General features: G+C 46.5%; 4 protein-coding genes across 4 annotated transcripts; 1 reads left to right on the forward strand and 3 right to left on the reverse strand.

Moving 5' to 3' along the window:
* Positions 1 to 602: 602 nt before the first annotated feature.
* On the reverse strand, positions 603 to 2,706 carry rpl31 (ribosomal protein L31). The gene is made up of 5 exons (XM_034677414.1): positions 2,582 to 2,706; positions 1,986 to 2,089; positions 1,350 to 1,475; positions 768 to 880; positions 603 to 676 (listed from the first exon to the last, which is right to left on the reverse strand). Exons 2-5 carry the CDS (start codon positions 2,087 to 2,089, stop codon positions 645 to 647), a joined length of 375 nt encoding a protein of 124 aa, XP_034533305.1. The 5' UTR covers positions 2,582 to 2,706; the 3' UTR covers positions 603 to 644.
* Positions 2,707 to 3,973: 1,267 nt separating this feature from the next.
* zc3h13 (zinc finger CCCH-type containing 13) lies at positions 3,974 to 14,089 on the reverse strand. Its single transcript, XM_034677333.1, has 20 exons — positions 13,909 to 14,089; positions 12,910 to 13,080; positions 12,266 to 12,369; positions 12,058 to 12,172; positions 11,859 to 11,970; positions 11,598 to 11,758; positions 11,335 to 11,483; positions 10,954 to 11,154; positions 10,715 to 10,876; positions 10,188 to 10,534; positions 9,600 to 10,094; positions 9,275 to 9,523; positions 8,662 to 9,187; positions 8,374 to 8,570; positions 6,949 to 8,211; positions 6,159 to 6,824; positions 5,931 to 6,074; positions 5,646 to 5,846; positions 5,401 to 5,564; positions 3,974 to 5,274 (listed from the first exon to the last, which is right to left on the reverse strand). Exons 2-20 carry the CDS (start codon positions 13,069 to 13,071, stop codon positions 5,071 to 5,073), a joined length of 5,622 nt encoding a protein of 1,873 aa, XP_034533224.1. The 5' UTR covers positions 13,072 to 13,080; positions 13,909 to 14,089; the 3' UTR covers positions 3,974 to 5,070.
* A 2,149-nt stretch (positions 14,090 to 16,238) lies between these two features.
* cpb2 (carboxypeptidase B2 (plasma)) lies at positions 16,239 to 22,056 on the reverse strand. Its single transcript, XM_034677980.1, has 13 exons — positions 21,816 to 22,056; positions 21,633 to 21,671; positions 21,450 to 21,544; positions 21,213 to 21,288; positions 21,001 to 21,125; positions 20,812 to 20,920; positions 20,634 to 20,735; positions 20,457 to 20,561; positions 20,254 to 20,364; positions 20,077 to 20,167; positions 17,617 to 17,819; positions 17,468 to 17,552; positions 16,239 to 17,387 (listed from the first exon to the last, which is right to left on the reverse strand). Exons 3-13 carry the CDS (start codon positions 21,524 to 21,526, stop codon positions 17,176 to 17,178), a joined length of 1,296 nt encoding a protein of 431 aa, XP_034533871.1. The 5' UTR covers positions 21,527 to 21,544; positions 21,633 to 21,671; positions 21,816 to 22,056; the 3' UTR covers positions 16,239 to 17,175.
* alg11 (ALG11 alpha-1,2-mannosyltransferase) lies at positions 21,832 to 24,677 on the forward strand. The gene is made up of 5 exons (XM_034677976.1): positions 21,832 to 21,950; positions 22,549 to 22,770; positions 22,859 to 23,230; positions 23,304 to 23,857; positions 23,936 to 24,677. Exons 1-5 carry the CDS (start codon positions 21,904 to 21,906, stop codon positions 24,217 to 24,219), a joined length of 1,479 nt encoding a protein of 492 aa, XP_034533867.1. The 5' UTR covers positions 21,832 to 21,903; the 3' UTR covers positions 24,220 to 24,677.
* Positions 24,678 to 24,864: the final 187 nt, after the last annotated feature.

Here is a 24,864-nt window from a genome sequence, read left to right on the forward strand (position 1 = left end):
TTCTGCCATACAAGGCCAAAAATGACTGTTTCTAACTGGAAAATTTGTGTTTTTCATGAGTAAATTGCCTTATAAACGAACCATTTCATATAAGAAATGTATATTGCAGTTATATCTATTGAATTAGCTCCATGAGTTCTTTAAGAAGGGGTACTGTGCTCATTTTCAGGCTTTATATTGTCTTTTTGATAGCTTAAAGCCATGTTTTGGACTCCAAATCTGACCCCAAAGCTTCAGAAAGGGATGAAAATATCTGCAGCAACAAAAAATACACAGGACATTTCTACTGATTTACATGCAACTCGTCCACAGCAGCTAGCCGTCTCATCCTGGGATTACTCCAACACACGTTTACCTCACAATTTGAAATTTAGCCCACATTTAGCACACTAATCCAACATTTTAACCTCATATTAAAAGGGAAATGCCTGCTCTTTAGTTATTATAAACAAGGATGAGCTGATAAAAACTTCTTGTAAAAGTGAGAGGCTATAAAATGTCATTAAAAAAATAGCCGACACAGTTTCATCCTCTTCTGCTGTGATACAAATTCAACAAACCACCTTCAGTGAAACACAAACAATAAAGACAGAACACAGGAGCTCCTTTTATTTTATTTTATTCCACTCGTAGAGGGGACAACTTTAGTTCTCATCAACGTTGACAGTCTGCAGACCTGTTGGAAGAAGAAGACGAGGGAGATGTTAGTGAAACAATCTTTCTTGCTTCTTATGATGAACTCACTCAGGTGGAGGTGTGCTGCTTACCTTTGCATGTGGTGACAGGAACGTACGTGACCAGGGTGTACAGTTTGTTGGGAGAGTCCTCGTCCTCGTTACGCTTCCTGGACAGGCGCACGCGTATCCTGTACGGCACGTTCCTGCACAACACAAATGGGATGGTGAACGTCTGGACAATGCATCAAAGTGACAAGAAATAGACACAAAGCTCTGATTTCTGTACATGTAAGAGCTTGATCGAAACCCTGTGAGCATTAATCCACACATTTTAGAAGAATAAAGGGCCTGATCTTGAGTGCAACCCCCCAATAAATGATTGTGTCATGAAACTTGAGAACAGACTTCTTGATCTAGTCTTGCAGCATAGGTAATGATATAACCCCTTCACAGAAGTCATTGTTGACTTATCTTAACCTGAAGCACAGGAGCAAGTTAAAGCCATGACTGTAACGCAAGAAAAACATATTGTGCTCTTACAGAAACCCCAAATAATCAACGCCCTATCACTACATCACAAAGCAGCTCCAGCAGGTGAGAATACATTCATACGCATCAGATTAAGAAGGTCACTTGGTGGTGTGTTTGCTAAGATGTAAGACTCAGTCTCACCTGACACCCTTGCTCCACACGGCCTTGTTGAGGCGAGTGTCAATGCGCACATCGGGAGTTCCCATCTCCTTCACGGCGAACTTGCGGATCTCCTTGATGGCACGAGGAGCCCTTCTCTTGAAGCCCCTGCAAAAGAGTGACATGTTTGAATCCAGCACTTTAAAAATATCAAGTCATGGAGCACAAAAACAGAGACTACTTGGTGGTGTCAATTCATAAACACCAACATATCACTCCTAGCAGCACTTCATTTGATTCCCTGCAGACTCACTGTACGCCGCTGTTTCACCTGCTTTCTTCAATTTTCAGAAGTTAAATCTAAATAACTGATTGATTGATGAACATGTATGTTGCATCAGGGATTAGTGGGAATACAACAGGGCTGTCTGACATGAAAGCAATGCACTTCACATTTTCTTATTAAGCTTACACTGACTTTCGTGTATGGGTACCTCAAAAAACAGGTCCCTTTCAGAGTCAAGCTAGCAAACAACAACAAAAATGCTCAAGATAAAGCCCTACAGGAGAATCCAACACACTACAAAACACTAACAGGTTTCCAGGATCATCCATTCTCTGTTTAAAGAGCTGCATGAATAAGTGTGTTGTGATCATGTGTCTCCTCTCAGTACTCACACTCCATGGATGCGCTTGTGTACATTGATGGTGTACTCTCTGGTCACAACCTCGTTGATGGCTGAACGCCCCTTCTTTTTCTCTCCTTTCTTAGTTGGGGCCATCTAGAAGAAGAAGCATTAATCCATTACTGCATGAGAACATCAGATGTAATGGATTATGGTGTTACATTTGGACTCAGAGCCACCTCAGGGACATGGCGTGAGCAACATTAGCATAGCTAGTTAGCAATATAAGGTGTATTTAACGTCTAAAGCAGTAAACACAGTAGTATATGTAGCTTTTACGTCCATATAACAACATTTAAGTGTGCAGCTGCTTCACAGAATTAATATTACACAAATTAAAGCTCCTCCAGAGGGTGAAGAAACGAGCTGTGAGCAGCCGGGTGATACGAAGCCTCTCCAGGCGACCCCACTGCTAACACTCAGCCATATAATCTCACTTTTCTCCCACTCGATCTCATCAAAAACTTCACATTAAGCAACATGTAACATTATTATGAGTATAAAGAGTGATTCTGTGTTCAGTTTGAGCTTTAATACCACAGGATGGGGTTAGATTGTAAGATTATAATTCCTGGAGAAAAGGCTCACCTCGGCTCGTAGTTGAGGCGGAAGTCGGAAGGACGGAAGGAACGCAAAGGAGTGTGGGTAAAGGAAACCGGTCCGATTTATAGAATGTTAGGTAACAACAAGTGGACGAATAATGGTTCCGAGTGTATTTATTTAATACAGAAGAGGCATAAGGCCTCTGAATAAACATATTAAATAACATGACAATCATTTTTGAGGTGTTTCTCTTAAACTCTGAGATAAAAGTCAGAATGCTAAACTTTAGTCCAAGAATTTCCACTTTTTCCTCAGAATTAAGAGATTAATCTCAGAGCCTCATTCATTAATTCATTAAATTAAATCAAATGTTTTATCTAATTCATCACATTAACATTTAAAAAAAACTTTAAATACATGTATTTCTATTTTAATTCATTACAAATATGAAATTAATCTCAGAATTTGAACTTATCAATTATGACAATGATTTAAAACTAATCATTTGGCTTGCTGGCCTCCAAACAATTAATTTGTTTCAGTGGCCCTATCCTCTTCTGTAGTCTGCCACAAAGAAGGTTTTAATTCATGCACATAAGATAATTATTTGAACTAGATTTTGTGCACAAAATAATTTACTTGTTCCCACAATTTAAAAACAACTTGCCCACAAGTTTTTCTCGTCTGTGCACAATATAAAATGTTGACTTATAAGGGCATAACATCACTGCTATAGGCTTTAGGAATTAGACTTGTATAGAGAGCAGAAAGTGGAGGCAAATGATGCAGAATCTGCAATCTATATGTAGTGACTTCCCCCCAAAGTCTTTAACAAACTGGTCTTAAAGCTCAGATTTAACATATGCCAGTTCATGTTTTAACACCATAAGCACACATTTTAAAAACGAGTACCTTTGAGTATGGTAAACTACGATCCATGGATTATGAAATGTATATAAATGCACATTTCTTATAGCAGTGGTTCCCAAAGTAGGGGTTGGGACCCGCTGGGGGACTGAGAAACTATTTAAAATTGTATATTCTATCCATAATATTTTAAGTATTTAAGAAAATAGTGGTTCATTTTAAATAAAAGCATGGAAGTATTGTTTTAAATCTGATTTCCATTTGTCTTTGTTGCCACATGACCTCTGAGGTCACTGAGCCAGATACAAGACGGTACCAGAGGCAGCAGGTTGACTCACAGCAGCACAGGAAACACGTTCATTTCCACTGACCAGTTAAATTGGTGCAGAGAGAGCTCTTTAAATGATGTTTTTAGAGCCTAAAGATCCTAATAAATGTGCTTCATGTGTCAAATTCATCACTTACCTCAAAATGCAAACACCTGCCTCTAGTTGTTGAACAAGCACTCTATTTGAGTTCCTTGTCGTCCTCAGGTCATCCTTATTGGGCAAAACGTCATCATCATATGAATAAAAAGGCATTTCACATTTATTATAAAGTAAAAAAATACATCATTAAACTAGATATCGCTCCTTACACAGTTTGAAAAATCGACCTGGAGTCTGAAAAGTGTTTGCATGGCGAGCTGCTTCAGAGCTCAGTGTCATTTAGATTCATAGCTGCATGGATACAAAGAGATGGAGTCCAGAGCTCTAAGATTACCCCTCTTATTATGTCCCTGAAGCTGGTTTGTCCATCGCATTTATCGTCCAACAGCATGCACAACCTGCTCTTTTCAAGTGTTGAATTAACACATCCCAGAGGTTCAGTTTATCCGCCTGTTCAAGTCTTTTTATTGGGGCTGTGGAGGGTCACTCACAGGGAGACAGAAATGTGATGAGGAGCTGAAATTAGTTATGTCAGTCATTTTTTTATGTACGCTGTGTGAGGGTGAGTGAGTTCATCAGGGCAGTGTTGGAGATCTGGGACTCTTCAGTTCAGTATTATTTCAAGGACACATTGCCAAACCATTCAAAACACATCAGGCATAAAAGCATTCCTGTTCCCCCGACAGTTCTAACAAAGTACATTCAATGTAGGAATAGTTTGGCAGTGCTTGGAAATGTTCAATCAAGTCCCCGCAGGATGCTTCAGTGTTCATCAGAAACCATCTGCAGCAAACCTTCTAGATTTGCTCTGCAGATGTTTTGAAATATGTCGTAAACAAACAGGAGGAGTAAACATCGGGTGATTTAAAGGCCGCACAAAGCAAAAGACCCGTTACAGAAATCAACATCTAACCATTTTAATGCACGACAAAGCAAAACATGTGAGCTCGGTTAGGCAGGGGCACACTGACTGTTAAAAAGCAGCGCTAAAACAGAACCAAAGCACCAAAAGAAAACGTCACTCAGGTGTGTTTCTGCTTTGTGTACATGATTCATCACACCTCCATAGATAGGCTAAAATGTCCGGTAGTCTATGGCACAGCATTTGCAGATCATCATCTAAAGACATGTAAAGCGTAACTGATTCACAACACTTCTATGCTTCTTTATTCCTCTCCTGACTTAAAAAAGGAAATGAGACGGGACAGAGTCAGGGGAGAGTTAGGGGGTCAGACTCTCTCAGGATACACACACCTCCGGCTGCACTGTGCTAACCTTACTACCACTACTGGCTGCGGGAGCGTCCGCAGCAGGCGCCGGGCCCGCGTCAGACCTCTCTGGTGCCGAGGTCTGGCCCGCCATGGTCCTTCTGAAGAGGCGCATGCTCATCTGCAGGAGCTCTGTGTCGACGACGGGGGTAGCGGGGTACTGTTTGGTCAGGCCCTGTAGACGCAGACATCAAGGTTAACACGTCTGTTAGACATTTTAAAGCACAGTCATGACGTTTAAAGAGAAGCTGATGAAAATGTAAATGTCAGCGCCACCCGACTGTGATCAGTCGCCACCTACCTTTTCATTTTTAAGCAGCTGCCGGCGGATGGCGAAGTCCCTGCGGGCACACAAGGCCTTGCAGCAGGGCCCGATGTTGGTCAGCAAACCTGCTCTTTCCACCCGCCTGTTCAGAGCCGCCATATTCAGAGCGCCCAGGTCGTGCTCAAACAGCTTCTCAGCGTCTGGAGGAACAAAGTGGAGACAGATTTAGAGGGATGAATCACATGAAAACGCTGTGTATCCTATCTCCAGCCGACTCTCACCTTTAGGGTCGTCCAGCTCCGTCTTGCACACCTCCTTCACCTTCTCCAGGAGCTCAGGCCCGGCAAGCCGCTTGGAGATCCCCGCCCTGAGGAGCACGGCCCCTGGGGTGAAGCGGAGCAGTGCAGCCCCTGCAGCACGGGGCTCCTGCTTCTTTTTGGGCATCAAGCTGGACCAGTCCACGTCGATCACATCCAGAGGACCTGAGAGGACATACAAGGATTAATCATCAAGAAGGAAGACATGAGGACTTTCCGATCAGAGGACAAGTTTGATAAAACAAGTACCTGAAATCTTTTCATCCTCCTGCTGATCCTCTTTTTTCTGACTGTCGGCCAGGATCTCGTCCAGCTCGTCATCACTGATCGGTTCGTACTCCTCACCCACAGATGGGACAGACTGCCCGTCGTCCTCTTTCCCGTCTTCATCTCCTGAAACAACAGAAACAGATTCCTTTAAATCAAACTCAGACCCCTCATGAGAAGAAGTCCCTCTCTCTTTCTTCTCCTTCTTACCGTCCAAGCTGTCCGTCTTCTCCAGCTCACGGTGCTCTCCCATCAGGTGGTGACTGTTCGGCTTCTCCGTCTCCAGAGGGCTGAAGGCTTCTCTCGGCAGCAGAGGCTCGTACTCGCTCCTGTCCTGCCTCATCATGTCTCCTCGCATGTCCCCTCTCATATCCCCCCTCAGGTCCCCTCGTCCTGGAGCTCTAGGATCCCCGTGTGGCGGTAGATCCATCATGATCATCCTCTCTCGTTCCCGATCGCCTCCTCTGCCATCCCTCTCCCGCTCCCTCTCTCGTTCCCGCTCGTGCTGCTGGATGAGTCCCTCAGGGAGTAAGCGCTCTCTGTCTCTGAGGTCCCGCTCCCTGAGGAGAGGTTCCCGACCAGGACGCATCAGCAGAGGCTCCCGCCCCCTGCTGGGCCAGTCCCTGGGCTCGGGCTCCCAGTCTCTCTGTGGCTGCAACGGCTGCTGGAGGAGGAGCGGCTGCTGCTGCTGCTGCTGCTGCTGTTGCTGCTGAGGGCGCAGGTCCTTCCTGTCTCTTTCACGGTCTCGCTCCCGCTCAAAGGGCTCCCTCTCTCTCTCGCGCTCACGGCTGTCGTAGGAGCCGGCGCGGGACCTTGCCTGTCGCTCTGAGTCGGGGGAGCTGCGTCTGGAGCTGTGGCTGCGGGAATCCTGCCGGTCTGTGGGACAGGAGAGAAGAATATAAGTTAGAGTAGAATAGAGGACATGAAGTTTAAGAGTCAGATCCAGGTCTACCCCTCTCTGTGAAGTCCATAGACTCAAATCAGGGATGAAGTGATCTACCTGAGGAGGTGCTGCGGCTCGGCTCTCCCCTCCTCAGCTGGTCGATTCGAGACTTCCTCTCAGCGCTTGGTGGATCAGTCACCGCCTGCCTCTCTCTGGCCTGCTCCCTCTCTCTCTCCCTCTCTCGTTCTCTCTCCCTCTCTCTGTCCCGAGAGTTGGTCCCCTGCAGCCTCCCGCGGCGGGCTCTGGGACCTTGTGGGTCCTCTCTGTTGGCGGACTCGTTGGAAGGCGATCGCAATCGTCTGGATGACGTGCGGCTCTGGTTGCTCCCCATGCTGCTGCTGCGCGTCTGCTCGGGAGGAGGCTTCCGGAGCAGAGGCTGGGACATGAGCGGCTGGGGGGTGAGAGTTGGCAGCAGCGCCGGGGGGTCCTGAGGGAGGAGAGGTGCGATCGGAGGAGGGTTGCACCTCTCTCGGTCCCTGCCCGCTCGAGCAGCACCTCTCCGGAGAGGCTCAGCTGGAGCTCTCTCAGGAGGGGCAGCAGCAGCGGGCGGAGGCTGTGCGTCCAGAGGTCCTGCCCTGTCTGTGTCCTCCTCGTCAGACCAGTCGCTGAAATTGTCCATTTTGGGGAGCGGAGACGGCTCTGTGGTTGCTCCAGCGCCACGATGATCAGGCCTCATGGAGGGCGGTGGCGTGCGAGGTCCTCTCTTCCTCTTACTGTGCGGCTGATGAGCAGATGAATCCTCGTCAGACACGTCAGATTCTCCTCCTCGGGATCGTTTCTTCCGCTCCAGCATCTTCTTCTTGGCTCCTTTCCTCAGGGAGTGAAGAGGCGGCGGTGCCTCTGCAGGAGGCTCGGGGTTGAAACGATCTGCTGCTGCTGCAACCAAGACGTTCCCAACGCCACCATCATCTTCTTTCCGACCCTTCTTCAAGCCCCTCCTCTGAGACTTTGTCTTCTTTTTGCCGTCTTCATGAGTCTGGGAGCCGGCAATGTCTCGGTCCTCGCTGCCAGTGGTGACGCTAGCAGCAGGAGGAGGAGGAGGAGGCGGCGGCGGCGTGGCTTCCCGCTCAACTCTGCCTCTGCTGCGAGTGTCGGGAGGAGCGTCTGCGAGGTGCTCTCCTCGTCTGTCGGCCGCTCTGACTCTCTCCGCGCGGGGCTCCACGTCCTCCAGGCGGCCTCGCGCTTCCCTTTTGTCCACGGCTCCTCTGCGCTCCTCGTCCTTCCAGTGGACGGGCTTCTCGTCTGGGGTGGATCTCGGAGGAGAGCGAAGCAGCGGCTCTTGGGGACGCACCACCTGGCTCAGGAGACGATGCTTGTCGCCTACGGAGTGAGAAAAACCACAATCAGTACTTTCGAATCATCAGATCTGACAGTTTGAGTCTGCTCTGATCTTTTGGCTTGTCTAGTTCTGGCTCTTGGATGTAGCACTCTGTGAAAGTTACAGTAAATCTGAGTGTGTCCTTTCAGAAAGAATTTCCCTACTGTCAGATGAAGGCGGACACACAGGGCTGGGGAGGAGGGGCGGTGGGTGGAGCTTGGCCTGCCCTCGGCCAATCAAGCGCTCACTTTTCTCCTCTGCGCTGTTGTAGCCGTCGCTGTCCGCCGGGCTGAGGTCCCGCGTCGCTCGCTTGGGTGACGGCCGCGGGCTCGGGCTGCTCTCCACCCTCGTTCTCTTACGACTGCAAGAGAAGAAGAGGAGGATGATGATGATGACGCTCACAGACGAGTTGAAACTTTACCTCCATTTGAGTTTAAGAAATGATGACATGCCTTGTCTTGCGATCATCCCGGGTGTCTCTCACTGGTCGTTCCTCCCTCGTGTCCTCCCTCCTCTCCCTTCTCTCCTCCCGCCCCCTCTCTCTCTCCTCCCATTCCCTCTGCCTGTCCCTCTCCCTTTGCTCCCTCTCTCTCTCCCTCTCCCTGTCCCGCTCCTTCCTCTCCCTCTCCCGTTCCCGTTCCCTCTCTTCCCTCTCTCTCTCCCGCTCCTCTCGCTCCCGCTCCCTCTCTCGCTCCCTCTCCCTCTCGCGCTCCCTCTCCCTCTCCCGTTCCCGCTCTCTCTCCCGGGCCCGCTCCCTCTCGGCTTCCCTCTCCTTCTCCCGCTCCTTTTCCCTCTCCCTCTCTCGCTCCCTGTCCTTCTCCTTCTCCCTCTCCCTTTCCCGCTCTCTCTCCCGGTCTCGCTCCCGGTCTCGGGTTCTGTCGTCCCGTCTGTCGTCTGTCCTGCGCTCCTCCCTCCTGTCCTCCCTCTCGGAGTCCTCTGACCTCCCCTGGTGTCTGTTCGGAGAGGCCGCTCTCTGATCTGTGAGGACAGAAGAGCAGAAGTTCAGCACACAGACATTAAAGAGGCATTCCGTGTATTTTTTCCCTGCAGATCAAACACCTTCACCTCTCTCTCTGTTGTCTCTGCGATCCCTCTCTCCGTGTCCTCCTCTCCGGTCGTAGGAGGAGTCCCGCGCCGGCTCTCCTCTCCTGTCACCCTCGTAGCGGTCTCGGTCTGAGCCTCTCTCGGAGCTCCTCTCTGTCGCACTACGATCCGTGCTCCTCTCCACGCTGCGTTCACGCACGGCGCTGCTGCGAGACTCCCAGCTGTCGTGACTGCTCTCCAGTTGGGATCCTCTGGAGTTTCTGGTTGAGGCTGGAGGAAGAGAACGTTTCCTGTTACTTTAAATTCTCTCAAAACAATCTTCTGAAGGTGAAAAGATGAGTCTTACGTTTTTCAGTCGCTTCATTCACTCTCCCTCTCCCTCGCCCGTTCCTCTCCGTTCTGTCCACCCTCGTCTCCGTCCTCCCCTCGGCTCTCCCTCCTTCCTCCCGCCCGTGTCCTCTCCCGTAACTCCTCTCCTCCTGAGCGGCCTCTTCCTTTCTGTGCGCTTCAGTCCTCTCCCTCTCTCTCTCCTTCTCTCGCTCTCTTTCCTTCTCCCTCTCCTTCTCCCGCTCCCTCTCTCGTTCCCGCTCCCGGTCACGGATCTCCAGCGACTCCCGGCTGGAGCGGGTCTCGGTGCGGCTCTCTCTGGAGTCTTTCAGGTCTCTGTTGTCCCGGTGGTCTCGAGACTCTCGGGTGGCTTCTCTTCCTCTGTCGCGAGTGTCCCTTCGCTCTCGGGACTCTCTGGTCTCCCGGTCGTCGCGAGTATCACGAGATGAGACCTGCTCGGAGTCGTAGTCCCGGTCGTCACGGATGCTGTCCTTCTCTCGCTTGCTGCGGCTTTCTGTGGACGAGACCAAAGAGACGTCAAATATCTGATCAACGCCGGACAAATGAGACAGATTTAAATCAAGAGGACTCAAAAGTCTCAAGTTACCATCTCTGCGCTCGTGTCTGCGCTCCTGAGCGGGCGGACTCCTCTCTCTCTCCCCCCTGCTCCTTTCACGGCCTCTGGAGTGGCGCCTGCTGGGGGTCGACCTGTCGGACTGGCGGTGAGGCGAGGAGGCGTCTTGAGAGGGTGGCGGCGACGGGGAACGACGGGAGCTGCTCAGAGGTGGGGAGGCAGAGGCCGCGGCTGCAGAGCTCCGGTGGTAGGCCGGGGAGGAGGAGCGGCGGCGACGAGGGGAGGAAGAGTGCCGCTGAGCAGAGGAACCGGAGTGAGAGGAGGGGGAGTGATGGCGGGGGGGAGTGGGGGTGTGCTGGCGGCGTGGAGGAGAAGGTGACCTGCAGGGACAAGACTTTTATTAGTGTTAGATCTAGTTTGGGTTCAGATTCAGACTTCTGTGTCTGTGTTTGAGGTTTCTGGGGATCCTTTCTTTGCAGCACACGCAAGATTTAAAACACACAGTCACTTCCTGTCCTGCAGTTTTAAAGCGACCCCCTGAGCTGTGTTCAGTGACCCACCTGTGAGGAGGAGAAACCAGCGCAGACGTCTTATGCGACGAGGCTTTTGGAGAGGCGGATTTCTTCCTGGATGGAGGCGACGTCGGGTGAGATGACACGCTGCCGGAGCGCTCCTCTGATGTCACCGACCGCTTGGCCTTGTGGGAGCTGTCCGATCGGTCCCTGAAGGCAACACAGTTAAAATGAGTATCCCCTCTTAGCTGTGATTCCTCCGAGTCGAACATTAGCTGGATATTTACCTCCGTTTCTCCTTCTTCTCTTTGTGTTTCTCCATGTCCCGGCCTCGGTCTTTCCCCTCCTTCGGCTTCTCCTCAGACTTCTCCTTGTTTTTGTGTTTGCCTTTGTGCTTCTTCCCGACCACGGGGATGTCCAAAGGGACCGGGGGCGGAGGACTGGGGGTGCGGGGGCCTTTCTTCTTACCGTGGCTGCCTTTTGAGGACCTGATAGGAGACGGGACAGAACATTGTTATCACAGAGGAGAAACCAAACAAACTTCCTCCTCCCCAGAGTCCAAATATGTTTTTAAGAAACCTGCAATAATTCATAAAATGTTCTCTCCTACTTGTGACATGTTTTTTGTTCCTTCAGCAACTTAAAAACCCTCTCCCTCAGATGCCTACCTGGCAGTCTCTGAAACAGGCGAGGCCACGGGCGCCTTCTTCTCCTTCTTCCCAGATCCCGGGCCTTTTGTTCCACCTTTGTGTTTTGGGGATCCGCTGGACTTCCTGGATGGGGGTGACTCTCTGTTGCTCAACTGCTCTGGGGAAGCCTGAAGGAACGGAGACGATGCAGGTTAAAAATGAAACCCCGGCCTGAAAGCGGTCTGAAAGGAGGTAGAGGTACCGGTCTTTAAGATCAGACACAGGAAGAGACAGGGTCTCACTTTAGGCATGGCAGTGGCTCTCGTTTTGGACGGGGCCTCGTCTTTTTTGATGACGATCTCCTCCCTCTTTTCCAGGTTCTCCAGTTTCATCAGCTCTCGTTGGATCTTCTGACGCTTCATTTCTAGAGATAACTCGTAGTCGTAGTCACCGATATCTGAGTCTTAGGGCGGAGAAACACAAACAAGAGAAAGGAATCAAATCTCAGAATCTCAAACCAGTCCGGTCACTGTTCCTTTAAAGTTTAAAAGAAGAAGAGATACCTTCACGGGTTGCTTCCCACTCTGTGGGCTCTTCTTCGCTTGCTGGGGTGCGCTCCTTTGTTATCTTTATATCCTCCTTTTCTCTGTGTCGGCCTCTGGAGGAATCTCTCTGCTGCACACGATCACAAACAATAACTCTTTAAAACTCGTCTCCTCTTAGTCTAAGTCTTGTGTTTGTCTGCATGCGGCGAACACTCACTCTCACTGTGGGGGATGTGGGCTCGTCTAGGTCTCGCTTCAGGTTTTCTGGGTCAGCATCCTGTCTTTTATTCTTCATCCTCTCCCGCAGATCACCTGTGGGTCTCTCGGCTGACCTGCTCCATTAAAACAACGATGGACTATTAAACACAGCGTTAACCCCGATCCTGAAGAAACCGCGTGCATTCAAACCGAAGCAGGCATCTTACCGACTGAAGCTAAATCCTTTGCCTCGCGGCTGAGTGCCATGTGTGTAGCGACAAGTGTTGCCGTAACTGCAATTACCGGTCTTCAGCCAATTTCTACAGTGACTCTGGAAGACAGAAACAAACAAACTTCTTTGTAGGTATAAAGCGGTGACTTCTCTTGCTTTAGAGCACTCACACTCTATTCATAAAAACTGTGATTTCTTAAGTGTTACAGGTTTTTCAGCTGCTTTTATTGGAATGTAAAGTCAAAGAAGAGGCGTAATAAACCATCAAGGCAGACAGGTAGCTCAACAGGTCTGAAGTATGCTATAATAAGAACATCATGATCTGCACTGTCAGGTCTGAGATGCATTCCACAGAGCAGCGGGCAGTTGTTGTTGAATTAAGATTTTTAATCTAGATTACACCAAAGCCTGGTCCCTGCTAGGAGTAGAACCGGCAACCTCTGCGACGAGGTCTACAGAAGAGAGAAACAGATATGCATCATAAGCACAGCTTTGTGGGTGAACTATCTCTGAACTCTCTAAACCAGATTACAACAATAAGCCGACCGTACATATTTGAAGAGGTTGCTCTGTGTCGTAATACTCATGTCAAACATGTCAAGTGCAGAAACAAAGAGTGGTGATAGCGAGCGTACGTACATCAGCAGCATTACTCCCAGTGCTGGGGCCGAGTCTCTCAAACACGCTGGGCCGGCGGGACGGGGCGGCGGGGTTGCTGGTGGTGCTGGTTGTGGTGCTGCTGCTGCTGTCAGATATGGTTTTTGAATTCTCCACTGTTACCTTCCGCCTGATCTTGGACATTCTGCAGGACTGGAAACAGGAGGACACACAATACTTAATGAAAGGAGGATGATCACCAAACCTATACTTGAAATATATATCGTTGTGCAAACAGAGAAGCAGACTAACTTTTAGGATTCACATAAGAGAGCTTTACATTTTTCTTTTCTGTCATTTCACTTTTATTTGAAGTCACTTGAACTTTAAATTATCAGGATCAGCTCTGAAAAACAGATATTAGTGGACCTGTAGTGTTTTGTATTTTTGTTTGTGTCTTGGATGTTCAGCCTCCAACTAATGAACTACCTTTTTATGGCAACAGAACAAAAATCAGACATTAAACATACTAGTTAAGGACAAACTTGAACTTAGTCTGCAATAACACCCCATTCATTCATTCATCCCAGCCCCAGGGCTAATTTAGCATATTTCGCGCCCACATTAAAGAATAAAAACAGTTCATTTCACTTTAAAATCACATTAAATACAGTGGGATGTGTGCAGTTTAAGTTATGCAGTTAATAAAAGACACATTTAAACATAATCCAACGTAAACAAATGGAAGATTTCGCCTGCAGCAGCTTGTTTGCAGTTTTGTACACAAACCCATTGAAAGCTTCACTTCCAACCCAGCTGGGTGTATTCTCCTATCATCATATAAGTGTGAAGCATTCATACAAGCTGCTTTGAGTATTAAAGTATCATCTGATGACAGTACATACCACATTATGTCCAGAACAAGCGAACCAAGCCTGCTGCTAAAGTTACCCACTAAGCTACAGCTAGCTTAGCGCGGCCTTCGCCCCTCATTCGCAAACACACATTCAGCCTCTGAGAGACAAACACAAGCTCTCTCACCCAAGGTATGGATTCGGTGTTGCATCTACTTGAGTCCAGGAAGAGGATTCAGCGCTTGCAGAAGTAACAAGGCTTATTCTTTAAAGTGTAAGGCATAATCTGCCCCGGGAGCCTTCATGTTGGCGCAGAATGAGCATCATACAGCCTGCTGCTGGGGCTTCTTCTTCGTGTGTTTTATTTGACGCTGCTAACATCCAGCTGCTGGTGCTTTACGCCCCCCTCTGTCCTGGAGCTGGATCACACATTGGATTTTTAAAGTCTAATAAATTGATGAAACTCTCTAAATATATCTCAAATCTTTGAGGTTTGTACATTAAAATATGAATTGATTGATTAAATAAATGAATGATTAAGCATTAAAGATAAATCCAGTTACTTAGAAGTCACATCATCAAGATAAGATAAGATAATGTAAGATAAGATAAGATAAGATAAGATAAGATTTACTTCATTGATACCCAATTGGTGGAAATTATCATGTTCCAGCAGCATGTCCCAACACAGGACAGGGTAATACAATACTGTACAAACATAGTTAAAAATTATAATAACAACACAGATCTCTGTTTCTACTGTTATACCTCACAGAACCTACTTTGTCCTTGTCTGTGCAGAAAAACCAATCAAGAAATGTAAGATTAAATATGACATCTGACAACTTTACTTCAGTTTAATAAGATTTAATAGTTGTTTTTGATTTAAGCATGGAAAATGTATATTACAGGTGGAATATACAAGCAAAATCAGTTGTTTTATCTTGTTAAATATGGGAGAAATCAGAATGCCTGGAGGAAACCCATTCAAAGTCTTCATGTGAGGCTGCAGTGTGAACACTGAAGCTTTGTGTTGGCCTGATTTATCTTGAGACGGGGTAGAAAGCTTGCAACTGCTTCCGTAAGACCTTGGATCCTTGGAACCTCCGGTTCAAGTCCATGAGGGGCGCCCCCGTTGTTGCCAATGTGGGGTAAGTAAGGGAGGCACAGCTTTGCCAGATCAGGGGGAGGTTTGTAGACAAACTGCGTCTGTCTGAGATGAGTGTCGAGAATCCAGGACAGGCAGCTTGGATCATGTCTTTGTTGAGCTTTACCAACTACAACTGATGGAGGGTTTTTTTACAGTATCTTGTTAAATATGGGAGAAACCAGAGTGCCTGGAAGAAACCCATTCAAAGTCTACATGTGAGGTCAATCAAATTACCAGTCACCAATTTACTTAGACCTCCACAGGGAAGAAATTCCAGAGTGCATAATTCAAAGCTCTGAATGGTGCGAGGGTGATGGAAGAGACAACATAATGGACAACATAAAGTTCAGCTTCGATGAAAGCACAGCAGCCTGAGAGCAGTGATCTGCACAGAATTAAAGCAACAGTCAGTCCTCCATGCAGGATGGCCTTAATGCATTCGATTCCTACGCCTCCATGAACTTCCCGAGGCCTGGGAGAAAGCAGCAGAATTCCAACTACAGCGACCGCAGCTGCTGTGTCTGTTTGCATCCAGGTGATGAATCTTCTGGCCAAAGTTCCCAGTGGCCTCCAAACTTCTAACTCTGCAACGTCTGGTTCAGGTCCATGAGGGGCGCCCCCGTTGTTGTCAATGCGGGGTAAATAAGGGAGGCACAGTTCTGCCAGGGAAGGGGAAGGTTTGCACACAAACTTTATCTGTCTGAGATAAGTGTCGGGATTCAAGGACTGGCGGGCTGGAACTTGTCTTTGTCGAGCTTTACCAAGTACAACTGATGTATAGGAAGGAGGTGTATAGGAACGATAGAAGATGAAGGATTTCCGATTCTGATTCTGATCAGGTTTTGGGGCATTATCCGGGTTCCATTTATTACTGAAAACATTGTACGTGTTCTGGGCAACATTGGTTACAAGTTTACGAACAGCACGGCCCAAAGTAAGGGTTGTCATCTTGTCTCTGTCTGCAGTTTCTTGTCTCTGTCTGCAGTTTGATCCCTGAGGTCCTGGTTTGACTGAACTGGAGGTCTGGATTCAGGATCAGCTGGGTGCCTTTGACTGAGAGTTCTACTATAGTAAGCGATTATGTCATCATAACTGTGTCATAGTTCAAAGGAATTCTGATGCTGCATGTGACGCCACACCTGATTGGACGATGGGCGCTATGACGATGAGGCAGGTGCAACAAAGGGTGTTGCAAATGCTCTGCATGGATTATTCATTCAAGTACGTTCTTATTTATTTATTTTAATGTGTTCTTTATGCATTTATTCCTTATTTATATGTCCACAGTCTATGTGTGTTACATTTTACTCCTTCACTGTTATTAATACCTTCAATGGAATTCATCAACAAAAATCTGCACCCTTAAATAAATATGTAACTCTGTTTTATTGTAGAGTTTAATGATGCAGAGACATGGACCGGGTTTATTCACAGGTACATTATGGACTACTAAAGTAAAAATATATAATTGTTTGAAGTGCCTCAGTCCCAGAAAGTGTTATTCTGCAAATCCAGTATTACATCTGACAATATGAACCTGTATGTTGAGCGATGTTTACATTATTGGGCAGTTCTTCCACTCTCTGGAAGCTCCTAAAAATCAATGGGTGTGTATGTGGATTCCTGTGTTTCTGCAGCCAGCCTCAAGTGGATGCTCAATGAACTGAAGTTTATAACACTTCCACATAGGCTTCATATTTTGAGAGCAGAGGTTGCCGTTTGGCACAGACCTGTGTGGGGGTTGCTCGAAATATGTGCGCACAGGAAGCAGCAACCTTTGGTCTGGAGCAAGTGGCAACCTCTGTTCTAAAAAATATGAAGCCCATGTGGAAGTGCTACAAACTGCAGTTAATCGAGCGTCCACTTGAGGCATGCTGCAGAAACACCGGAAACCACATACACACTGCTGTAAGAAGATGATCTTTACAGCAGAAATAAACATGTTTAAAGCCTGGTTCAAAAAGCAGTTTAGGTCTGAGCAGCTAATATTTCTGTTGGATAGAAAGTCATCACAGAATATTAGCTGAACAATCATGGACTCACAAATCCCACTTCAAAACCCTTTAATTTACCAGGAGGTGTGCAACAAAATGAATTTAGAGTCCAATTGCAAACACAGCTGAGGTGTAATAGTGATCAGACTTGTGCTTCTCTGGTCTTGAAATCGCAATAGACAAATAAAACATCTAAATGCACATGGTACCTGTGGTGTTTGAAGAACACGGATACATTTCTACAAGTTTCCTTCACAAAAACAAATGAAAACTTGCTCCAATCGGCCTCATCTGCAGGTGTGACTGCTTATTAAAGTGTAGGAGGACTTGTCAGAGCCTGTGTTTTCTCGATAACCTTCAGAGCGATGGTCTTCACAGCGGTCAGGCCTTCATTACAGGCCTTGGGTATGAAAGACGGAGGCAGGAGGAAGCCATAGCGTCCACGGTCCTGGAGCTCAAACGTGAAGGAGTATTTGATGCCGAGGTTGTAAGCCCAGTCGTCTGAACCACCAGGAGCAAGGTCTGAAGAATACAGTGACACTCATGTAAGGGACTGAATCAAGCCAAATGATTCTGCATTACAAATCAAAAGTTGTTCTTACATATTGTCTTTGCTCCTGACCCGTATTTGTACGTGTTCCTGTAGTACCTCCGGATTTTCTGGGCTGCTTCTTGCACCATCTCAAGCTACAGAAAACAAACATTTAAAGGTTGAACGAAGACTCTGCATGCTCTAAATCGAGCCACTCACCAGGTCGTTGTGGTTCTCCGCTTCCTCTGTGGTGCAGGAGTACGGGAAGAGCAGCATCTGTGAGTAGGAGTGGATGCTGATGTAGAGCTGGACCGTGTCCTTGTGGCTGCGCAGGAAGTCAGCCACGGCCTGCGACTCTGGTTCGGACTCAGGGAAGGCGCCGCAGTAGATCTCAGTGCAGGGCTCAGGGGAGGCTCCTTCAGCTGGGAACAGAATCAGTTTACCTTATAGGGGCTACTTAGAATCTCATGCATGGTGAGTCTTAAGACAACAACACAGGACATGAAGCGGTGCCAAAATGTATAATTTTGCAAAAATGGAAGACTTACTGCACCAGTTAGATTCATGTTTAATGCTAATAAATAAGTGCCATTTTTTGTATTTAATTTTGCACAATGTCAACAAACCCTGAAGGGGAGGATTTGCCAACTCCTCCCCCCTACTCATAATTCATGGATTCAGGAGATACTGCGTTACATTACATTAGAAAAGATTAGGTACTCCCTGAAAGGTTCTTTAAATACGTTCTACCAGCAATGGCAGCCCTTCATAGATTACATTGAGTCCCTGCCTAATGTATTTACCTGGTTCTGCTTGTTTCTTTGTTTGTCTACCCTAAATTAATGTTGGTGTGTGTGTGGTGTGTGTGTGAAGTGATCATTGTTCTGGTGTGGGTGGGATTTCAATGTTGCTGTTGTAAATTTGTTCTATAACATCAATCACAGATCTCTGTTTCAATTGTTAAACCTCACAGAACCTACTTTGTCCTTGTCTGTGCAGAAAAACCAATAAAGAAATGTTGGATTAAATATGACATCTGACAACTTTACTTCAGTTTAATAAGATTTAATAGTTGTTTTTGTTTTAAGCATGGAAAATGTATATTACAGGTGTAATATACAAGCAAAATCAGTTTTTTATCTTGTTAAATATGGGAGAAACCAGAATGCCTGGAGGAAACCCATTCAAAGTCTTCATGTGAGGCTGCAGTGTGAACACTGAAGCTTTGTGTTGGTCTGATTTATCTTGAGACGGGGTAAAAAGCTTGCAACTGCTTCCGTAAGACCTTGGATCCTTGGAACTTTGGAAATGCAGCTCCTATGTGGACTTGGGCTAAAAGTAGGGTTCAGGTCAATCAATTATACGTCTCACCAATTTACTCAGACCTCCACAGGGAATAAAACCCAGAGTGCATAATTTAAAGCTCTGAATGGTGCGAGGATGAGGGAAGAGACAACATAATAGACAACATCAAGTACAGCTTCGATGATATCACAGCAGCCTGAGAGCATTGCTCTACTCAGAAATGAAGCAACAGTCAGTCCTCCATGCAGGATGGCCTTAACGCCTTTGAGTCCTACGCCTCCAAGAACTGCCCGAGTACTGGGAGTTAGCAGCAGAATTCCAACAGCAGCACTTCCTATAATGACCGCAGCTCCTTTGTCTGTTTCCATCCAGGTGATGAATCTTCCGGCCAACGTCTCCAGTGGCCTCCTTATCCTACTGAAAACATTGTACGTGTTCTGGGCAAAATTGGTTGCAAATGAACGAACAGCACGGCACAAAGCAAGGGTTGTCATCTTGTCTCTGTCGGCAGTTTCTTGTCTCTGTCTCAGTTTGATCCCTGAGATCCTGGTTTGACTGAACTGGAGGTCTGGATTCAGGATCCGCTGGGTGCCTTTGACTGAGAGTTCTACTATAGTAAGTGATTATGACATCATAACTGTGTCACAGTTCAAAGGAATTCTGATGCTGCATGTGACGCCACACCTGATTGGACGATGGGCGCTATGACGATGAAGCAGGTGCAACAAAGGGGTGTTGCAAATGCTCTGCATGGATTATTCACTCAAGTATGTTCTTATTTATTTATTTTAATGTGTTATTTATGCATTTATTCCTTATCTATATGTCCACCTTGATGTGTTACATTTTACTCCTGCACTGTTATTAATACCTTCACTGGATTTCAGCAACAAAAATCTGCACCCTTAAATAAATATGTAACTCTGTTTTAAACACACAGCATGTGTTTGAATGTTGGACCTGTATTGTAGAGTTTAATGATGCAGCCACCCTCAAGTGGATGCTCAATGAACTGCAGTTTATAACACTCCCGCATAGGCTTCATATTTTGAGAGCAGAGGTTGCCGTTTGGCACAGACCTGTGTGGGGGTGGCTTGAAATAGCAGCAACCTTTGGTCTGGAGCAAGCGGCAACCTCCGTTCTAAAAAATATGAAGCCCATGCGGAAGTGCTACACACTGCAGTTAATCGAGCGTCCACTTGAGGCATGCTGCAGAAACACCGGAAACCACGTACACACTGCTGTAAGAAGATGATCTTTAAAGCTGATATGGGGGCTACTTAGAGTCTCATGCATGGTGAGTCATAAAACAACAACAACACAGGACATGAAGCGATGCCCAATTGTATAATTCTGCAAAAGAGTTAGACTTACTGCACCAGTTGGCATCAAAGTTCCTGTTGAGGTCCACTCCGATGCAGTTGCTGCTCCTGGAGACGGACCGGTTCTTCCTCCACATCCTGTTCTGAGACGCAAAAATCAGATACATCAAAATGACTCAGAACTTTAAAAACGTCTAAAGCACCTAAGTTCTGCTTGATGTGTTCTTACTGTGGTCCAGGTGTACTGGTACCCATCAGGGTTCAACACAGGCAGGATGTAGACGTCCATGTTGTCCAGGATTTCAGTGATGTCACTGTTTATATTGTAAGATGACAGAGCCTGTGGGAGAAAGGATGGTGGATTTAAATGCTAGCACACTGTTCAAGTTAAATGCATCTTTGTGTTGTTGTTGTTGGATTAAATGTACTCACATGCTGCACAAACCATAAGCAGAAAGCAGGAGAGATCCACTCTCTGGCATGAATCCCACAGTCCAGCCACATGGCTTTTTTATTTGGTCTGTTATTAAAAGACAACTGAGGGGAAAAGAATGATTAAGCTGATGTGAATGTGTGCAGAAAGTGGAATGCAGTGTGATATATGAGTACCTTTAGAGCATAGAGAGGTCGCTTCTCACTCGATGAGCCAATAAAAACAGTGCTGACTGTAGTTGGATTCTCCTGCGTGGTCCTGTTTATCCAATAATAGATCTACAACAGATGCAACAAAGGACTTTATACTAGTAGAATCTGACAGTCGCATGTGTTGTTGTGTGGAAATACCTACATCCTCCAGACTATGATACCTCTCGTAGAAAGTCGAGCTGCTTCGTGGGTCGGTGGAGTCGTTCCTCGTCTGCATTTCAATCAACTCATTGGTGTTGGCCAGTAACACCCTGAAACAACATGCATGCTGTGTGATATAACATTAATGTTTGATGAATGCACGTATGATTTGAAAAGAAAAGCAACACACTCATGTGTCATAGCATGTCTCTGCAGCAGATCCGTCACAGTCTGTAAGCTGGTTGCAGGAACAAACAGGTGGACCTCGGTTTCTTCTTTGATGAACTGAGGTGAGGCTGGCTGCCATAAAGCGGTCTGAGAGGAGGTGTGACGCATTAAAACTCACAAAAGAGGGAGAAAATCGCTCAAAGGGAAATATATGAGGGAGAATATAACTCCTACCTCATCTTGAGAGGACACATTCTTCAAGACGTCGACTTGCTCAGGTGTTTTTGGGGTGACTGAGAGAATTTGATCACTGAGAAAACAAGACATCAGATGATTATATTGTGAACTCTCCTCAGACTAAAGGGGTCAGACTGTTTTCAAGTGGTGCGTCATACTGCTGCTGTCTTTGAGAGGAATACAACGACTCACCCTTTCCTAGATAATAAATAACATGATGCAAAATGTACTTACTGTGTTTCTGTGCACAATCCCGTCTTCAGGAGTCGATCCAAATGAAGCAAAACAAACAGGATCAAAAGTGTTTTCATGATGGCGGGATCCAAAACCTGGGAATGACAAAGGTTTGCTGTGAATGCATGAGAGAAGGGAGAGATTATTGATCAAAACAGTGTTTATTTAGAAGTTAAACATTACTTTTTGTTGAAAGACTAGGGCAGAGATCAGCAATCATGGCTGAATAAGACAGGAGGTTAATATAGTCCACAGAGTGTACTTCAAGCTTCAGTTGAAATGTTAATTTAATTTAAACATGTGTAAAATAGTAACTTTAAAACGAGTTTTCATTAATAAACTAAGTGAGAGGGGGTGTAATGATACCTCCTCGCCACTGGGTGGCGCTGTGTGAATACAACGAACACAGAGGAGGAACTTCAAAAACAGGAAGTATGTGTACACTGTTGTCAAGATGTCGGCGCACGATCAGCTGGTGCTCTGTTTGTGTGAATTAACGAGGTGAGATTCAACACACTTCTTAATAAGTGTATTAACTCACAGATAGGTCATACAACTGCATGTTTCATGCAGTAATCATCATTGTAAGGGTATGTTAACGGCTACAATGCTAGCTTCCAAAAGCAGTCGTACGTCATTTACGTCAAATACGTCATGTTTCAGACGTTAGAGTAATGTAGTCTTTCGTGATATAGATTATTAAACCCTCTGATATTTATCATAATAATGGAATTAAATCAGGCCTTTTAAGGTGTTAGGGATTACTACAGCTGTCAAATACTAGTAATATTAAAGTCTATTTTTCTTATTATTATTTAGTAATTTTAACTGTCATCTTATTCTATTTTTACTTATTTAATTCATTCATTTATTTATTTATTTTCAACTCTTATCCTTACCCTTTTTAAATCTATTTATTTTAAATATAAATAAACAATTTTTAATGCTTTAACTTATTTTTATTAAACATATTTTATTATTGGTTTTGCATTAGTCTATTTTAATTTAATTTGTATTATTTTATTTGTATTATTATTCATCCCCAAAAGCTGTAAAACTTCACCCTGATGCATTTCTTGTGTAAATCTCCATCCTTCAGGTTGCTGTGGAAGCTGCTCCTCCCTCTCCTGTTTCTATGCGTGCTCCTCATTGCTGTCCTGGTCCTGCTGGTGGTCGCTGTCCGCCTCTGGCTTCAGAACAGCAGGAACGCTCGGCGGGCGAGGGACGGACGCCCGACTGTTGCCTTCTTCCACCCTTACTGTAACGCAGGGGGCGGGGGAGAGAGGGTGCTGTGGTGTGCTATCCGGGCTCTGCAGAACAGGTACCACCTTTATTGATTTATTTATTTATTTATGACATCTCACTCATGTTTGTTTGTGCATGATCTCTTCAAACTTTGTCTCCTGCAGGTACGTGGATGTTAACTTTGTGGTGTACACGGGGGACCTGGGTGTGACAGGTCAGCAGATTCTGGACGGAGCTCGTCGCCGTTTCAACATCGTCCTCCCCCGGCCCGTTCAGTTCGTGTTCCTGAGGCACCGCCTCCTGGTGGAGCCCGGTCTGTTTCCTCACTTCACCCTGCTGGGGCAGAGCGTGGGCTCCATCTTCCTGGGATGGGAGGCTCTGACAGAGTTCGTCCCGGACCTTTACATCGACTCCATGGGCTACGCGTTCACGCTGCCCCTCTTCCGATACTTAGGAGGCTGCAGCGTGGGGAGTTACGTGCACTACCCCACCGTCAGCACTGACATGCTGTCTGTGGTGAGAGAGAGGAACCCCAGGTAACCTCCTCGCTGTGTTTCTAACCTTTCACTTCAGTGTGAGATGATGATTTACAAACTGTTGATGTTTCAGGTTCAACAACACCGACTACGTCACCAACAACCTCTTCCTGAGCGCCTTCAAAGTGGTCTACTACTGCCTCTTCGCTCTGCTCTACGGCATGGCCGGCTCTTGCAGCGACCTCATCATGGTCAACTCCTCCTGGACCCTGGACCACATCCTGTCGCTGTGGCGCGCTCCAAACCGCACCAGCGTGGTTTACCCGCCCTGCGATGTGAGCGCCTTCCTGGACATCCCGCTGGAGGAGGACGGGGACAGGAAGTGCCACTCCATCGTCTCCATCGGGCAGTTCAGGCCGGAGAAGGATCACCGGCTCCAGATCAGAGCGTTCAAGAAGGTGCTGGACCGCAGGAGGGACAGGGAGGCGCTGAAGCTGGTTCTGATTGGCGGATGCAGGAATCAGGAGGATGAGGACCGGGTGCTGATGCTGAGGGGGCTGTGCCAGGAGCTGAGGGTGGCGGACAGAGTGGAGTTTAAATTGAATGTTCCGTTTGACGAGCTGAAGAGAGAAATGGGGGAAGCTACTATCGGGCTGCACACCATGTGGAACGAACACTTCGGGATCGGTACCTCATCCTGATACAGTTACTTTAAATGTTTTAAAATCATGTCATGGATGTTAAACAACTGTTTTTCCTCTGCAGGGATCGTGGAGTGTATGGCAGCAGGGAAAGTCATCCTGGCGCACAAATCAGGCGGCCCCAAGCTGGACATCGTGGTCCCCTTTGAGGGCGGACAAACAGGCTTCCTTGCTGATGACGAGGACGGTTACGCGGAGGCCATAGAGAGGATCCTGACTCTGCCGTCTGAAACCCGTCTGCAGATCAGACGCAATGCACGCCAGTCTGTCGCTCGTTTCTCTGATCAGGAGTTCGAGGTGTGGTTCTGCGCTGCGATGGAGTCTCTGATGGCGACACTTGAACGATGAGACCTCTGTGTGTGTGGAGTTGAAACGATGGAAGCTGTTTGACTCTTTACGCCTTTACTTTGATGCACTGACTGCTGACACAGAATGATGGGAGGGTGATTTTTTTTTAGGGGAACATTTAGCATTTCAGTTTGAGTTGTTTTTGTAAATACTAGATTCTCCTGCTACATGAAAGACACCGTTTTACAGGAAACATTCCCTTATTGGACGTGTTAGTTCATCCAAAACAAGATGTATACTATCAATATGTTTAAAAAAATGATGATGGGGAGCTAACTAGTCGTTTAGAGTGCAATCACTTACAGAGAAATGTAATATAACTAAAGAGAGGAGAGAAAGATTATTGTTTACGAACCTGAAATGTGAAGTATTTTTGATATTGATGAACAAAGTAATAAAGATATGTGAGATGAGTCTGTTTGAGTCCTATATATACTGTCATAGCAAGGTTCCCACTATTAAGAGAACAAGTGCAAGTTAAAAACATTTTATGTCATGTCACTATACTTAGTTATTATCATGCTCACTTATATCCAACTGTTCGTTTGTTATATTAGTTTAAATGAATTATTTATGGTGCAGTGGTTGCTGAAATGAACACCCCTAGTGTCATAATAAAAGCACATGACTGACCAGATTTAAGAC

This window comes from Notolabrus celidotus, chromosome 24 (genome assembly GCF_009762535.1).
Source record: "Notolabrus celidotus isolate fNotCel1 chromosome 24, fNotCel1.pri, whole genome shotgun sequence".
In the NCBI taxonomy this organism is placed as follows: Eukaryota; Metazoa; Chordata; class Actinopteri; order Labriformes; family Labridae; genus Notolabrus; species Notolabrus celidotus.